This window comes from Lineus longissimus, chromosome 11 (genome assembly GCF_910592395.1).
Source record: "Lineus longissimus chromosome 11, tnLinLong1.2, whole genome shotgun sequence".
NCBI lineage: Eukaryota > Metazoa > Nemertea > Pilidiophora > Heteronemertea > Lineidae > Lineus > Lineus longissimus.
In genome coordinates, this window is record NC_088318.1 from 13,738,922 (window position 1) to 13,756,861 (window position 17,940).

The 17,940-nt window shown below is 41.9% G+C and overlaps 1 protein-coding gene across 7 annotated transcripts; it reads right to left on the minus strand.

Annotated features, from left to right (window-relative positions):
* Positions 1-1,176: 1,176 nt before the first annotated feature.
* On the minus strand, positions 1,177-17,676 carry LOC135495547 (protein fantom-like). Of its 7 annotated transcripts, none has more exons than XM_064784323.1 (38): positions 17,596-17,676; positions 16,699-16,890; positions 16,121-16,268; positions 15,753-15,823; positions 15,441-15,538; positions 15,185-15,265; positions 14,976-15,064; positions 14,647-14,718; positions 14,228-14,477; positions 13,901-14,047; positions 13,564-13,637; positions 13,311-13,450; positions 12,991-13,097; positions 12,759-12,876; positions 12,372-12,592; positions 12,069-12,137; positions 11,684-11,764; positions 11,220-11,335; positions 10,924-10,993; positions 10,471-10,600; positions 10,259-10,353; positions 9,884-10,043; positions 9,432-9,586; positions 8,906-9,124; positions 8,342-8,626; positions 7,392-7,497; positions 7,035-7,112; positions 6,103-6,213; positions 5,688-5,786; positions 5,310-5,429; positions 4,595-4,639; positions 4,326-4,348; positions 4,099-4,132; positions 3,720-3,859; positions 3,394-3,592; positions 3,190-3,274; positions 2,686-2,819; positions 1,177-2,396 (listed from the first exon to the last, which is right to left on the minus strand). In XM_064784323.1, exons 2-38 carry the CDS (start codon positions 16,793-16,795, stop codon positions 2,299-2,301), a joined length of 4,365 nt encoding a protein of 1,454 aa, XP_064640393.1. In that variant the 5' UTR covers positions 16,796-16,890; positions 17,596-17,676; the 3' UTR covers positions 1,177-2,298. The 7 variants fall into 7 exon arrangements, with proteins under 7 accessions (XP_064640393.1, XP_064640392.1, XP_064640396.1 ...); XM_064784322.1 differs by having other exon boundaries at positions 7,392-7,530; XM_064784326.1 differs by lacking the exon at positions 7,035-7,112.
* Between the last annotated feature and the right edge of the window lie 264 nt (positions 17,677-17,940).

Consider the following 17,940-nt stretch of genomic DNA (forward strand, 5'->3'; position numbering starts at 1 on the left):
GGAACTAATGGATCGGAAATGCCCCCTGCCGCAATGTTGTAGTTCATGATGATTGGATTACTGGTGGCCTTTATGAAGTCGAAAAGTCTTGGAATACATGTTGCTCCTTGCGTGGATGCAATTCTTCATCAGTCTTTGTATAACTTATGACGTCTGTTCAGAACTGAGATTTCTAACTGTGTCTTGGAAGACCTTCGAATGGTCTTGGCTCTGACAGTAAAGTCTGGTTGTGTCTCAAGAGTAACCTGACGGGCATCAGCTGGAACTCTATTTGATTTACCACCACAATCAGTGCCAAAGGTCTGTCAGGACACGACTCTGCCTCCTGGAATTGCCCCATGTCAATCTGGGACTGTGACTTGGAACAAGAAAGGATCCTTCAAGGGAGCTTGCTGTTTGATGGTTGCTGGGTAAGTCATTATTAAAATATTGAAGAGGTTGTGCACTGTCCAAGAGTTGAACCCCGGAATCTTATAAGTGTGGTTTTCCTAAACAACGTGAACAAATACGCCTTTTCGAAGCTTGTTTGGGTGCTGACCAGTCGCGGGTTTCACCTGGAACAGAGTGTCACAGTGGGTTATGGCATTGCCCGAAGTCGGTTTAGGCCTTCTGACATGATGAGTGTGCGCATTTGATTTGTTATGTCTCCGATTCATCTTTGTCGAAAAGGCCCATTGAAATGACACGAGTCCCTAAAATTGGACCAAAGTAGGATGGGACTTAAAACTTTGTAGCTTTCCAGACAATGACGATGCAGAAAGCAAAAACGTGATTGGGGATGGAGCATAACCTCTGCATTTAATTTCATTTGATCAAATCACTTTTTTTATTGGTCGACTTCGTACCAGTCAGAGGAAGCCATAGAGATGTCAACTAGAGGTCAATGTCAACACCAAATCTTCAAGTCCATTGTTAGTGTGGAGAATAGCACTGTCCTATCGCATGTTATGTGTCTGTGTCTGGAAAAGTCAAGATTATGGTTGGACATCCATTTGACGATTGTATGCTACCTTCACTCGTTTGAAAGCATCAGATTCCTTTCTCCTTGAAATAATTAAGCGATATGCTTCATTTCTGTGGTAATCTGTTCCTACGGGTCCACCTCTTGCATTCTCACCGTCTAATACAAGGCATAAAAGACAAACAAAAATCAAGTTTTAATGGTAAAATATTTTATTTCAATGTTTCTTTATCTACATGATGTAATTGGGTTCTATATACATAAACATTCATGTACATGATCTGGAGAGTAAAATGTCTACATTACAGTACAAAATGAAATAAATATCTATCTAAAAGCATGCATACCGGTATATATGCACTAGGCACTGAGCTTGCAAGAATAAGCACGAAAATGGCTTGGAGAATTTGAGAGAGTTTCACTTCAAATCACTCATTCTTGGTCATGCGCTTAAGTGAGGGTTCAGATACTTCAGACTTCCAAAGTTTCATATGAAAGAATATATATTGTGTCAACACAATTAAGCAGGTTGAGATGCATATACAGGTAAAATGGGCCTTTAAGAGGCTCCCCTCAAATGATATGTACTAAAAACGAGCAGCTATTGATTACAAAGATTTACCATTTACACAATACATACATTTGTGACCCACCACGACAAAATGAGTCGCATGTCGCACAGAAGAGGAGCCTAAAATGACACCAGGACATAATAGAAGAAATTGATATGCTCCGATTTTACAAAAGGCAGACAATGGTGAAATGAACAACCAGTCTGTCTCAACCTGTCAAGCTCAGAGCGACATGCGACCTGTTTTGTCATGGTGGGTCACATTTCATTACAGCAATGAACTACATTTGAAACATCTACTGTCCTCAATAAAACTAAATACTGACTATCTAATAATCAAAATGGACGGAAATAACATTAACGATACCTTTGGACGTGCTTCAATATAAAATTGCGCTTAAAGTACTTTTGGCGAAGCGAAAAATGGCTCAAATAGTAAGAAGCACATTACACAAGGATTACTTGGGCAGGATCAAAGATTGGTTAAAATATTAAAACATTTCTGGACGTGTACTTTGAAGTCTTCATCAGATAGATTCCCTCACCAAATCTTGGCAGACATTTTATTTTGCAAATAACTGATTCGCAAAGGTAAAAGTCAGGTTGTGCATCCTGTTTGAAGCTTTCTTATTTCATTTTCCATGCAATCCCGTAAATTAAAAAGGGAACTCACGGCTTCCCTTGAAGGGCCAGACCGTAAAAACCTCATGTTGGTTATCTACTATCAAAACTGTTCTGTAGGCCTATGTGTGGGGCATCAAAAAGACTACTGGAGTTCCTCTTGCACAGCTTTCATAGCTTCAAGGCATTCGACAGTAACATTGAGAGATCCGATCACACTCTTCCCATCTCGAACATCAAACACTGAAAGATAAGAAAAAAATTTCATCAAAAATCAGTATGAATACCTACAAAGATTGAAAATGGTAGAACGTGTGTCGTAGCATATGGTTTTTAGAATAACTACATGTAATCCAGATTCTTAAAACTCGAGCATTTCTGACCAGTACCCATTTATACACCTGGGTGGAGTATGGCTATTTCGACAAAGAGACCACCCTAGAATCTCACGCCTACTGTGGGATTTGAACCAGGGACCTTGTGACCGCCAGCCAACGGTTCAAGAGCAAATGTTGTAAAGTGAGTATCTTACCAGGAATATCCTTTTCATAGATATTCTTGCCCGACTTGAGAATATCTCGTACACTAACGAAAGCTGACCCGATGTCCTCGCACTCAGCACTCTGGTTGTCCTCGGTGGGCTCACTCACAACAGTGAAACAGATCCTGAAGGTAATGAAAAATGCGAATCATGATTAACAAGCCTTGCAGCGACAAAGTTCAGAATATTACAGACACTGATGAAATTTGACCAGATGTCCATCACACTTGGCACTCTAGTTGTCCTCGGCCGGTCCGGCCTGCTCATTCTCCACAACCAAAAACATTGAGGTATTCTAAACTAAAACATAATTCGTGGACATTTCACGCCTAACTCTTTCGCTAACTGCAGTGGTCTTGAAGTGTGACCGTACCCCCTGACCCGCACCTAATATAGACTGGGCAGTCTGGATCCCAATTTGGATCAGGGAAAGACTCATTGTAAAATAGCTAGCATGACCCTATTTAAGAGAAGAGATGTACAAAGTCGACCTACCGTCCATCATCAGGATGGTCTGGCAATAACATGCTCGCCAGGTGTTGGCGTTTCTCATAGTTTCTCTCCATGTCGACGTGAAATACTGCAACCCAAAGAAATGCCAATAAGATATATGAAATATCGACAAGAATATTGAATTGAAGGTTCGGACTGATGTCTGCTGAAATATATCATTGAGTAGCATGAATGTTGAAAACTTACTTTTCTGGAAGTTAAAGACGATAGGCATGTGTGGATTTTGTGGCTTTGGTAATGAGAACGGCGTCTCTAATTCGTCTGGTGGACAATTAAGGAACCGGTATTCAACGAAAAGCATCTGAACACTTGGCTCCGTGAAAATGGACGTTCCTTCCTCGAGGCTGAACGACGCGATAGTCACTGTGACAGAGTCGGCTTGTTTCTGTAAGAGAGGATAAGTTTGTCAAATGTTTGTAAAGAGCCATGGTGAGGACAGAAAGCCTATAAACATGCATCAGGCAAGTGGAAGTTTCATGGCCACAACAGATAGAAAGAAGTAAGGCACTTACCACGCTGGCCGACTTATTCTTACTCCTTTGCCCAATCAGGACCAATCCCTCGCTGTCCGACTCCATACTCGACTCTCCAGTTTCAGCCGGTCGCTCTTCGGTGACGTCATCATGTTCGAGTTCTTCCTCTATCTCGGTGTCTGAAGGAATAACAACAAAGATAAGAAACACCTCACAGATCAAAATTTATCGACCTCCCAATTTGCTTCTGGTTTGTAAAGTGCTTTGGGTCATTTGCGAGACTCTTGTACAGGGAGACCCAAAAAAATGCAACCCATGAAAATGTTCATATCTTTCTTGATTACTGCAATTTCAGGTCCAGATCTGGTGCATATTATCTCTAGTAGATGCATGAACCTCACACCAAGTTTCTTCTTACCTTCATCGTCATCCTCAACCCTAACCACTGGAGGCTGTAAACAAACATACAACACGTCAACAACTTATACTTTAACCATAACAACAACTGCCATATTTGAATAGAATTCGAAAGATAGCCATTTTTATAGACTTATGAGTTATTCTTGGAAAAACTACTGCTGCATAATCTCACGTCAGCCTCCTAGCCCAACAAATGAAGATGACAAACAAGCTTTGCACTCTTACCGTGATTTCCTTAACTGGCTCCTCTGAAAAAACAAAATCAGAAAAGGAACATTAGCTATAGGCCTCTTGCCAAATAAAATATTTTGTTCATTAAACCAATTCATACATTACAATCTAATACTTTTGAGAGCTTAAGACTCTTCAACTGTGTGTCGCGGCACTTCTGGATATCAACTGTGTTCCCAAAGCTTTTGAATCATGGAGATCTTCATGGAGCGCTTTGGTTCGAGAGTGCTTTTTCGAGAAATGTCCATTACTCTAACACATACCTTTCTTTTTCTTTTCCTTCTTCTTCTCTTCTTTTTCTTTCTTTCCTGAAAATAATGATTGAATCAAATTACGATTCGCCTGATTTAAGTGATAAAAAATTTTCATTTAAGATGATATCTGCTCGGGCAAAACACACAAGCAAACAACCTCTTGTTGTTGATGCATATATTTTTTTTTGGGGGGGGGAAGGTCAATGATAACAACTTTTCTATGCAAACATAGGAAGTGACTTTCATTGGTTCAAGAAACTATTCACACAATCTTTCAAATTATCTCACAAGAAAAGTTGGTTAATGAATTAAGCTTCTGATCTATTTCGGGAGGGGGTGGAGGCTTGTGGGACACAATTTTTCAGCTGGGAAAAATCGATGAATCCTGAAGGAAAAGAATACTATGGTCATTTGACGAGAACAGAGTGCATTAGGCAACTTGAAATCCAGTACCTAGGAAAGTGAAATGTGAAGTAGTCAGTGGTGAGGTTTTATGATATCGCCAACTCCTGATGACGTCAAATGGGTTAAACACATTTTTAAAGTGACATCATCAAGTTTGGTTGACACAACTCAGTTAATAGGATGACACAATTGGGTTAGAATGACAAGCAGGTGACACTGACAGGCGAGCGGTGAGGGTGAAAACAGGTTATTGAACATTTTCGAGAACAAACTATGACGAAACTGGATTAGGGTGACAGAATCAGGTTTTTTTCGCTACCTTTCCCAAATATCCCCTTCAGGGAGAATTTTCCTTTCTTTTTATCACTTTTTTCACCACCGTCTACATTATCTTCGTCCTCCACCTCAGGTTCAGGATGACTGTCAGCCGTGCTGCTACCTATATAAGCATGGAGGTCATTTGTAAGCAAGCTTTGGAAAATGTGCCATTCTCTAGTCTGTTCTAGCCAAAATCATGGTGCCGATGGTTAACCCTTTAAACAGCTATTTGATGAACAAGCAACGATATTTGCATGCAACCGAAAACATTTAGATAAAATGGCACCAAGACCACTGCTGTAACAAATGTGGTTATGAAAAAAATGAAACTAGAGTGATAAATGTTGTTAAGAATTTGAATGAATGACAGATGGATCACCTTTCACGATATCACTATATAGAGCAGACTCGGTGTCTTCTGGGGTGACGGATGCATCAAAGCTAGCCTCAGGCTCCTGCTCCTCTAAGCTTGCTTTAGCTGGTATTGGGAGAAAAAATGACTCAATGAAGCAATGACTCAGTCTCAATGCAGCAATGACTCAATGAAGTAATGACTCAAATATGTGCTGAAATGACTCGATGAAGTAATGACTCAAATATGTGCTGAAATGACTCAATGAAGTAATGACTCAAATATGTGCTGAAATGACTCGATGAAGTGATGAATCAATGACTCAATCAAGTCTTAACTTGATGATGCAATGACTCCGTTATTACAAAGTCCTTGGAAGGCTTCGATCTAGGTTCTCAGGATAATCTTATTCCTGAGGACTTTGAGTAAACTTAGTGCCTACCAGCTTCTTCCCGTGCTGCCTTTGCCTCTCTTTTTTTCCTGATGGCAGCAGCGATTGTCCCCTTGGCCTTCGTCACGTCTTCCTCCTCCACCTCAGGCTGTGGCGCCGCCACTGGGAAAGCAAGGAGACAGACACTTACATACAGCATGCGACAAGCAACAAACACAACAGAGAGCTAAACATCACACACGATAGCGTAGTACAGTAGAACCCTACTAAGGACACCCTCGGGGCTGACAAGTGCAGTCCTTTTATTGAGAGGTGTCTTGACTAGAGAGGTAATACTGAATGGAAACTACCGATTTGGGACCAAAACTAGTGTTCTTATTAGACAGGTTATCCACATTACTCCTCGAGGGTGATATATCCTGGAAGTCTTTTTCATGACGTTATAAAAGTTGTTTGAGTAATGAAATATTATGCTCCTTTACTTTTCTTCAACATATTTTGGCCTGGTACAGGGGTAGGGGTTATTACCTGGCACTCTAAGGGGTTAAAATTAAGGAGAAGCAAAATAGGAAACTATTAGAAGTGTGCAAGGGGTCAAGGGGGGAAACAACTGTCAGGGAGAAGTGTCACATCTCCGTCAAAATCACCCAGTATGGCAGCAATCTCCATGAATCTTTTAACTAAACAAGTTATAGGAAAACAAAATTAGAAGTGCACTGGGCCATGTGGGAGAAACAACTACTGAAATTATGAGAATCTATTAAAACTATGTTAGCACCACTAGATGTCAAAGATCCCTCATGAGATATAAACATGCCTCGGGGATGTGACTAACTAACAACTTTTTCAAGTAGCTTTCAGGAGAAAAAAATGAAAATTGGAATCGTCATATCGCTGGTGCATAGGATTATGGGGGGGCAAAACTCTGTGTTAGGGTGAGGAACAACTGCTAATTTCCCCTATAGGTGCTGTGCTCTTCTCACCTTCCATCCTCTCAGGCTCCGGCGGGGTGGGTTCAAGGCGTGCTGCGATTGCAGCCAACTCCTCGAGTTCATTCTCATCTAGATACCATGAGAAATAATGTGTTTATTTTGAGGCCAAGCTGGGACCAGCATAAGTGCTCATAGAGACAGACAGCAAAACCTGAATCTTGTTCTCACATGAAGTACACAAGATGTTTGCACCACATCACATTATGAACATACCTAGCATGCAGATTGAACACAGACATGTACACTCATTTGCACAAACACTTGACAATTCTATCCGACATGCAACTGGACAAAAGCGTCATTGCCAGCAAAATACAGACAAGATCCATTAAAAAATCTTGTATTTACCTGTTCTTGGCTTAGGGACTGGTCTCTGTGGCTGACCAAACTCTGGCTCACCGTACGTCACCGTCAGGCCGTCTTTAGAGCTCTCAGTCAGCGTTATTGTCGGCTTCTTCTTTTCCAAACGCATTTCAGTGACATATTCCTGGAAAAACAAATGAACATAAGGATCAGGCATGAAACCAGAGCGCCAATTTAAACAATGTCACTATGGCTGAAGCAGTCAGTGCCAGTCCCCTTCCCCTCCCTGAAATAGCCTGTGAGGCCTCGAAGGTTTGGCACAGATCTTTCTTCACATTTTTCATTCCCCAGTATGTGGCATCGTAGCACCAGCATTTCAAATAGTAAACGCCTCAGGTCAAATAATAACTTTTTGTTAGTAAAAATAATCAGAAGCGCAAATGGAGATGTTAGTGCTTGTGAGTGCATCTGTAATTTCCTCTCTCCACTCTCCTTCCCTTCACTCAAACAGTTGAAATGTTACAGAAACGAAAAGGTGAAATCAAAATTATTGCAAAGCGAAAAAAAACATGCAAACACTTTTTTTGAACTTACCAATAAACATGGGTATGATCCAAGGTAAACCCAAGGTAGACCCAAGATAGTGGTGATTTTAAAATAGAGAATAGAGAAACAAGTTAGCTTGCTGCAGCATCTTTTTCAGTTTACTCTTTGAATCAGGGTAAACGCTTGTAATACACCCTGTACAATACAACCTTCAAAGCTCACAACTAATTTTCCGTTAAGTTATCTATTGATGAGCGCAGTGGTACAATGGGACTACATTGATTGTGGCTTGGTAATCTGGCCAAGTCATCGCTTTGTCCCTAAGGTAGTTAATAAAGGGCTCTTTCAGCTGCACCTTGAAAGAGTATTAAAACTCTCAACAAAAGGTAACTCATTGGCAGGTACTATCTATTGCATTTACTCATGATCAAATGATGATCTGTACCCACCTCCTGTACCTCTGAAGCTGCCTGGGCCGCCTGGGCTGGTGATATGTATTCCTCTATCGGTTGTACCGGACCCTCTTTCGGTTGCTCTAACGACGGAGGTGGGAACGTCACCCTCATTTCCTGCGGCCTGGCCTTAGCCTTTGCCATTGACTTCATGGGGGTTGACGCTGCCTGTGGGGCGGGCAGGGCAAAGCTCGTAGCCTGGGCGTCTGGTGACTTGGACAAGTCCTCACCTGGCATGAGGACCGGGTGCCCAGGCTTTTCGGCCGGACCACTGGCCAGGAGCTGGGTGAAGGGACAAAACGCATTTATAGCAGTGACAAACCAACTGTAGTGCCAGTATGTAAATCGTTATGTTCAACCTCTGACCCAATGAGATACTGCAAACTACCAAATTTCCATGCGCTTATTTTCTTGTTGTTTTATTTTCGCAAAGAAACTAGCTGGTTATTCACAAAATCGGCGCAAATAAAACGCTGGCAAAAACGTGCTTGCTTAAGTTTGGGTGACATGTACGATGTATCAATCTGGCATTATTCTACCCTAATAAAAAATTGATATTACCTGTGCTGCAGTCTTGGTGGAAGTCTTCGGAGGCATATACGAGTACTGCCACTTCAACTGGACGTCCACGCTACCATTGACCGAACCATCAGCCTGCCTCAATTCAAACGTTCCTTTGACTGTTTTGTCGTGGGCGAGGGGCAGCAGGGGGACAGTGGCCACGCCGAGGTAGGCTGCTTCCTCGGGGTCAGTGTCGTCAAACACGTAAACCATTAACGACTGAAATGAAAGTAAAATTCGATAATTTGCAAGGATAAATTGATGAAGATAAGACTCATGGCACAAGTGTAGGCATTGTATTTGTTACAATATCAGGTCTAATATTCTTGCAGACCAGTCACTAACAGGCCTGCAATTTCAATTAGTTTGCCTTCCTCTTTCTTCTGTGTTTGAATTACAGAGCTATCCAGGCCTTCTGACCCTGACTTCAACCAATTGTTATTTCGGAATGTTCGAGGATTTGAGCCAACACCATCCTGATACAACTCCCACTGACGTAACTGCATGGCCCCTATTGAAGACTAACCTGGCCTTTCAGATATTTATCCAAGTCGACCGTCATCGGGATAGGATAGGACTTGTGATCATTGAACTCAGGGTTGTTACTGTTTTGAACTATGGTCGTGTCATGATCTGGGTAGTCAAAGAATCTGTACACAGCGTACGGCGATGGCTGGGTACCTATAAAGAGATCATTTTAAAATTCACCAGAGATTTTCGAATGGGTTATTGTTAACTGATAGATCACAGATTTGACACAGTTTGAGATGGTGGTGTGGGTGGGGGGGGGGGGGGGGGTTATCTGAACCCATTCTTAAGAATTAAGGTAATTTCCAATCGGAGCTCAGTGGTGCTTGGTGGACTGCAGTGGAGAGGTCAAATTGAATGGAAACAACCATATTTGGACCAAAACTATTGTCTTCAAAAGAGAGGTTGTCCTTAATAGGGAGGTGTCTGCTAAGGGAGAAACAACTGTACCTTCTCTCCTGGCCTTGACACCCGTGCACCTGATCAACTTGACATGCATCTCATTGACATTGTCCGTTGGTCTGCCCCTGGCTGTCTCATCAAGGGCTTGAAGGGCTTGGTCTGTTGCCTTGAGGTTGGATGTGATGTAACCCAGGGCCTTAGTACGCTCCTATAGAAACCAGAAAAAGAAAATTAAAATTTGACCTCTGGCTGGTAGTTTAACTAACTCAGAGTGAGCTCAGAGAAAAAAGACTGAAAACTTTTCCACAGCAAAATGAGCTCACTGTCTGGTCCTTCTACCAACTTAAACTTATCACAAGAGGAAAATAAAGGAAAAGTGCCTTAAAACGGAGATTTTCCATTTCTGTATGATGTTAGACTGACCTTGTACAAGCGCAGTGCCTGATCCATTGGGACCCTCAACCTTATCCAGTACTCGACGCTTCCGTAATTCAGACCGACAGTACCGCTGTCCGTACCTGAAAAGGTTAACTCCATATTCAAAAGGTTGCAAGAGACAGAAACACTCCATAGACATAGAGTTGTACGAGTACAATAGCTGGGTAATAGTTTACTTTAATCGTCACTTTACTTACCAATGAGCTGCGCAACCCCATGGACTCGGCCGTGTGTCTTGTCAAATATGTCCTTGAACTGTAACTGGCAGACTGCCACCGTTGTATAATCTGTCCCAAAGGCATGGTGCAGCTCAACTGTGGTAGTTTCCTGAAAGAAATCATCACAAAAATGTCAAATTCCTCTATAGGTTTGAACTTAATTCGACTTTGATTTTCAGAATTGAGTTGGCAACATTACACTCTAAGAAAGTCAATCTCTTTATCAAGGCAATGGCAAAGTGATGTTGATTTTAAAAGTCAGTCGATCAGTTATGAAGCCTACCTGAAACCATTAGATTAGAACTCTGATATTTACAGCACTGAAATAACCTCGTAGTTGGCACCTAAAACTGTACCATCATGAAAATACCATCCAATGTACAGCACTGATGAGTGAAGACTGGCGATCTCTTAAGACAATAATGATCTTACCTTTTGTAGATAGTGAAGGAAGAAATCATCCACCTTGACAATATATTGAGACGTGAAGTCAAACTCAGGTCTGAAGCAGAGAGAAAAAGGTCATCAGACCGAAACACATGCTGAGGCTGAGGAACAGACATGACAGAAATTGATAGTCGAAAATGTTATCAATTTAATAAACTGTGTTCATCACAGTGTCGCCCTTACTGAAATGCCCAGCCAGATATGGCTACAAGATGCCCCTTACTTCCAAACTCCTATCTCTGATGCCAGACACCGGGAGAGAATGCAGTTTGTACCCTTACCTGCCACTCTTCATCACAGTTGTTGCCTGGATTTCAAACTCGTAGAACTCCCAGGTACAGAAGACGGCTGGTTCCTCATCCCCCATGGCCCGCAGGCCTTCATCAGACAGCATCATCTACAGATGGAAACAACATATAAAATTGACAAAGCAATCATGAAAGGAAGACTATCACTATCAGACCCTTAAGCAAGGAAAACTATGTACGGTAATAAGGCTTTTGACAGAGAGGCTGCCAACAGCGAAGAGGGGTCCAGTGAGTATGGTTTGGGGATCGAACTCATAAACTAAGGGTCGTGGGTTCAACCCTCAGTAGAACATAAACTGCCTCAACCTATGGGTATAAATGGGCATGACTGGAAGGCTTTAGGAAGGCCTCATTACACCTCAAGTTGCCAAAGACATATAGATATGAACACGATTTTAACCCTAAGGGGTAGAAATGTAACCATTTCCCGACATTACCTTGTTGATATGAATCTCAAACAGATTCTGGCCACGCTCCAAGTGAACTGTCTCGTCAAACTCTTCAGTATCAGACATCGCCTGAAATCATACAAAATGTAAATATGAAACTGGCTGTCAAAAGATAATACATCAGAGACAAATCAGCGACTCCAACCCTGGCAAATGATTCTTCTTCACATTCTGAGTTATCCCTCTGTCTAAAAATACATTTATGTTGGGCACATTCGCCTGGGAGGAATACAATAAACTTTAATTGGGATTATTGATAACGCTATTGGCATGCAATCCATCAAAATGAAAAGCAACAAAAAATAGTGGAGGAAAAATCCACGAATTTGTGAAATATTAAAGTCCCCAAAATCGTATCGGTGATTAGACTTACATCATCATCTTCTGTGATTCTATACTGCCTTGTTCCATATGCAATGTCCTTGAGTTGAGCTTCCAGTTTCTGAAATGTAGAAGAAGAAATGTATGTACCACCTGGTAAGTTTCGAAAGGATCAGTCCTCCCTTATTATACAAACTGGCTGGCTTGAAATGAAGAGATACATGTGATGATTATTATACACAAGAACACTGGTGGTTCCAATTGGTTGTCCAATTTAACATGCTAAGGAGACAATTGAAACAACACCACCAGAAGCTCACAAGGGAACAGCCTATGGATAGCCTAAGTGTCCTACCTTGATCCGAGCTGCTCTGATGTCTAATAGTTTGGCGTACTCGTCAAGTTTTGTCTCGTATTCTAATTTAATCTCGTCCATCTTGCGACTGACTGACTCCACTTCAATCTGGTAGTCTTTGTTGATGTTGTGCTGGACGATTAACATGTTTCGCGTCTTCTCGAGCTCATTTATTGTCTCGGCGTATTCGGCCTGAAGCATGGTCAACTGCTTCTGGTAGTCTAAAACAGGAAGAAAACCTTAACAAAGAGTCAAAAGCAACCTACAACTGAATTGACCTGAAGTCAGCATGTTTCTGGTGTTTTCCAACTCTTTAGGAGAAGGAAATTTAAAAAGAAGACTGTTCGAATCTAAACAAGGTTGTTTCAATTTCCCCACTTTACCTACCTTTTCTTGTCTCACCATCCACCTTCTGTAGGAAGTCCAGTTCCTGTTCTCCCTTCTCCTTCTTTTGTTTCACCAGAACCAAAGTTTCTTCAATCTCAGTGAAATCGACAGCACTTTCCTAAAAGAACAAATGCCTTACGTATGAAAAAACATACGCATAAAGTGTTTTGTGAAGACTGGGCTAGGAACTTGATGAAACTCTTTCACAAATAAAGACAACTTTTTTATTCACCTTAGTAAAGAACTTCATCTTTTCTTTGAGTTCGTCATGTTCTTCTTTCAGTTCATAAAACTGAATCTGTTTCTCGCTAAGTTCCTTCTCAGCCTTGTCACGGGCATCTGAAACAAATCAATTTTAAAAACTTTCAAACAACGGGGATGCAAAATTCTAGAGCAAGTTACATGTGGGGTGGATCTTACAAGGCAGGGTTTGTAAGATGCCAAGGTAGGATGGGCCAGCCTGACAAATGCCCTTGTGGGGAACACTGTTGATCGAGGGAAATACTCTGTCCAGATACCCTCCTTGACTATCGTATTAAATACAGCACTCACCCCTCTCTTCAGCATATTTATCAATTATGCCACCCTTCTCTCCGACGTCAGCTTTGAGTGTCGCCTCCAGTTGTGCGATCTGGACCTTCAGGGCGTTCTCTCTCTGCCGCCAGTCTCTCTCCCTCTCGAGGTCAAAGGCACTGGAACATACAGAAAATAGATAACTACAGGGTGCCAAAAACAACTCAAAGCATATACATTTCCAAATCATTTCTTCAGACTTAAAGGCCCTCGAGCAAAGAAATTGACTAACCTTGTGACAAGTTTCTCATTAGCCTCCGTAAGGACAGCATTATCCCTCTTGAACGACTCCACTTGCTCCTCAAGCTGAAAAGACAACATGTCGATAAATTTAATTCGTCCATAAAGAATTTGACAAATTGAGTATTGGGGTACTCACAGTGTTTATCAATGGTGAGGCAGCAATAGGCAACTCAGTGACAGTGACAATGAATTTGGTGACAAAACCAGTGCTTACTTTAAAATTTACAATCGATTCTAGATATAGTGTCCAAATATTTCTTCGTCAATTTCAAATATCTTGTTTCAAACAAGTGTCAGCAGGCCCCTGAAAATCCGCCCATTCTCACCTCGTAAATTTTACGCTGCGTGGCGGAACCAGCCTTGAGTTCATTCTGTAGCGTCAGTACCCTATTCTGCTCCTGGTTCAACTGATGATTCAGATGTTCCATTTCCATCAGCAACTGGTCATGACTCGTCTTCATCGTGTGGAGTTTCTGTACGAAATGACAAGAAGGAAATTTAGAAAGAGGAGAGACGCAATGCTGAGTTGCGTTAGGTGTTAGGAGCATGCACGATGCCAGCCAAAAAGTCAAAATAAGATGCAGACTTGTTTAAGATACAGTTTAAAACAGCGTAAATCCTAGCGCATCAACAGACAGGTCTACAAAACTCACATCTTCCATATGCTGATATTTCGTCGTCAATGACGTCAGCTTCATAGACTTCTCCTTGACCTCGCGCTGCAGCCGAATCATATCGACATTCTCCTGGACGGTCGCCCGCTGCCCGGCAGTCGCTTGTTGTTTGATCTTCAACAGGTCCTCCTCGAACTCTGCCTCTCTCATTCTCATCTGCTCTTTTACAAATTCTACATCCTGCTCGTAGATGTTGATCTGTTCGTTCAGCTCCTCTATCGTTCTTTCCCTAAAAACAGAAATTTGCGAATGAGGAACGGAGAATTTAACAAAATAGACCTCAGCTAACAACTCCAGCCATCGTTGAGCAATCAGCTACTCTTGTTAAGTAATGCCCTCATTTGTGACAGGCTCCACCAGTGCACGAACCAGTTTTAGTTTGCTTGAATAGCACTTACTGTTTCCTGATCTCAAAGCGGGCATCTTCCAGTAAGCTGTGTCCATATCTAGGTAATGTAGGTGAATGAGCTCTGCAAGGTGAAACGTTGGACTTACAATGTTCAGCGATGCAAATGAGCGAAAGGGAGAAAGTCTGAAATTTTTATCTTTGTAAAATGCTTGTCCTTTCATCAGCACTCACTTGCAAAAAAATGCTGTGAAAATGATATTTTTGGTCTAATTTCGAAAGTTCTGAGATCCACTGAGAGACGAGACAGAGATCTTTCCATTCTAGCTGTCAAATTTAGCACTTATCAGGAGGAAAATCAGAAATTTGACATCCCCGTACCTGGCTGTGCCGGTGAGTCCTGGAGATGGTCCCTGCACTCGGATATTCTTGGTCACCCTGGCATCACTATGATGGTGTTTGGCAATGCCCTGCAAAAAAGACACGTGAAGTTAAAGGACATTGTTATTTCATTAGAGTTTCATTGTAACTTTCCTGCTGACACGAGAAGGATTCTTCATTACGGAAAACAATCAAAACATGATACTTACAGTGTTAATTCTTGACTGAGCATTAGGGTACGGTGTGTGTCTGGTGCCAGTGATGGTCAACTGTTGTTTTGTGACCATAAGCTAAAAAAACAAAGAAAATAGATTAAAAAATTTAGATTTTGTTGAAGGTAAATGAGGATGATTTACATACAACTTTCAGGGTCACATGGCTTACGGAAATACCCACATGGCTGGTGTCTGTCACTATAAGGGAGTACAAATCGAAAATAAACCACTCATTTCAATGACACCTCACCTTGTCTTTGAGCTGTGCATTATGTTTCTCTAATTCTCTGATCTTCCCATGCAGGTCTTCGAGCATTTCTTCTGTCTCTATATCTCGTCCTTTGTGGCCTGAATGAAAAAAAACACAATTCCTGTTAACTTGCTGTAAGTTTCATAACCTGTAAGAAGACGCATAAACTTTTCTGCAGACAAGTCATGCTATAGGCAGCATTCCCTGCAGATTCTTATGACAAATACTCCAGTCCAAAGACAACCTGAACTTTGCCATCTAAGATAATTCTGATCAACATTTATCATGCTCTAGTTTGGGAGATATACTCACCCCCACTTCCCTTGTCACTGTGCTCAGTCTTCTTCTTGTCGCTGACAAGACGTAAAAGCTTTGTGGCCATTCTGTAAATGAATTAAAGAATAAAATACATCTACAAAAAAATCAAAATTTCCCTTTTACTTCTACAGCTAGCAAGTATTACAGGGCTTTCAAGATTCCGTAAGCAGCATTTTGGTGTACCAAACAGATCCTGGAAGCGCCAGAAAACAGCCAGGCAGTCCGAGTCAAAGCCCAATTGGCGCCTAACCGTAGTGGCACGTAAGTAACACTCATTCTGCCTTGGAGGAGGAATACTCCCTCGAGACTAACGCTTCCAAGTGCAGAGCACTCGCTGAAGAAGAAGAAGAAGAAAACTGCACCTTTTGATTTTATCCTCCTGCTTCCTCGCATGTTTTTTCAAGACGATATTCTCCTCGTACATTCGGAGGTACTTGTCTTCGAGGTCTTCACGGGTCCATTTTGACACCGTGGCACGGGTGTGCGCTTCTCTTTGGGCTAAGGGATCAGCTAAAAGTAGTCAAAAATAGAGTCTCGGTATGCGTGAGAAACAGTATTTACATTACTGTAGCGCCTTTTGAAATTTGGTTAAAATTAATTCAGAAAACATCTTTGGTATGCCTTCCTCTTAGTGCTGAAATACATGTAATAGGAGGCCTGGGCGAACCTTTTTACCACTTGATCTTGGGGACAAAAAGAGGATGAGTCCATAATCTGAAGGTATGAAAGCACTGCTCTGGGACTACTCTTCAGCTCATTACTGGGCTTGTCAAGAAAATGTCAGGTACGGTGTCACGATTGGCGAGCAAGACATAAACAGTACTGTACAATGTAATTGTAAGAGCCCCAAAATGAGAACGTAACTTTAACTGATCATCTTTTTTCAGCTGAAGAGTAGCTTTGTAAAGAACAACAGTCCAAAGCATTAGCAAGATCTTACCATCTTCTGCAATCATTTTTGCTCTCTTCCGGGAATTTGCATCCCGGACAGGAACCCGGTCAGTATCGATGTCCATATTGTGTCTAATCTCTGGCATCTGGATGGATCATTTATGGCAACAATGTAAATGGCAGGAAGTTTCACTTCGTTTTAGGACACTGATGTTGGAATGGGCAAGTGGCTACATTAGATCTGTAATTAGGTTAAGAATTCACAGCTGCAGATTATTAGGCTAAAATCGGAAGAAAAAGTGGGGATGCTGATAGGTTGTACACTAAGCCATGGACGGTTCGCTGTATTGAAAAGACCATGAATTGAATATCCTGGCCCTGCATAGGACGGCATGCACTAGACTAGTGGACGGTACCCTACTGCCCTGCCTGGCTTCACACTTCTATTCTACACACAGCCACAAGCCAAAAGGCTAACAATTTCGACCTTGCCTAGCTATCATAACCTGTTAGCCTACTTGGATGGGATGGCCTGCGCCTCATGACATGCATGTTGTATGATTACAACAACACGAAGCGGATGCCTTTTGAAACCGACTGACTCCTTCCTCACAGGAGACATGACTGTTGGTTGTACACTCGCACTCTGCATGCACTAAATCCATGCAGCCATAGCCCTACAGGCTAGGCCTGGGCCTAGCCTAGCTATACATGCTATATCATGATATAGGCTGTAGTAGGCCTAGGCTATGGTGTTGTACCAAATGTTCAATGTAATTTACGATTGATTTGTTGGACGCCGAGTTATTTCTCAAATTCTCTTCGTTTTTTGGTTAAATCTACCGTTGATCACACATTTTTCAGGTTGGAAACATGCACGACTACATAAAGAATAAGAATATTGTAAATGATTTATCATTAATTGGTTTCTTTTGCTAATAATTACCCTGAATTCTTGGAATAAAACTTCAAAATAACCAAACAAACATTTAACAGCCATTTAACAGTGCTACTGCGCATGCTCACAGTTTGCGGAAGTTTACGTTCCAGCATGCATTGCGCTGTTGCCGTCCAAAAAGTACGGTGGCCGAGAAGTTGGAGCTAAGGTAAAGTGGTACAATTAAAATTCCAAATGATGCCGAGTTTGCGTCGACAAAACAAATTCCGATGTATTCCGTGGCGTCCGGAGTGTAATCACCCTGCGTGCAGGGCCAGAGAAGATTTCCTGATTTCCTCAGGATGGAGTGTTAATGGCCTGGTCAGTCTGTTTACGCGCGAACCTCTCGGAATG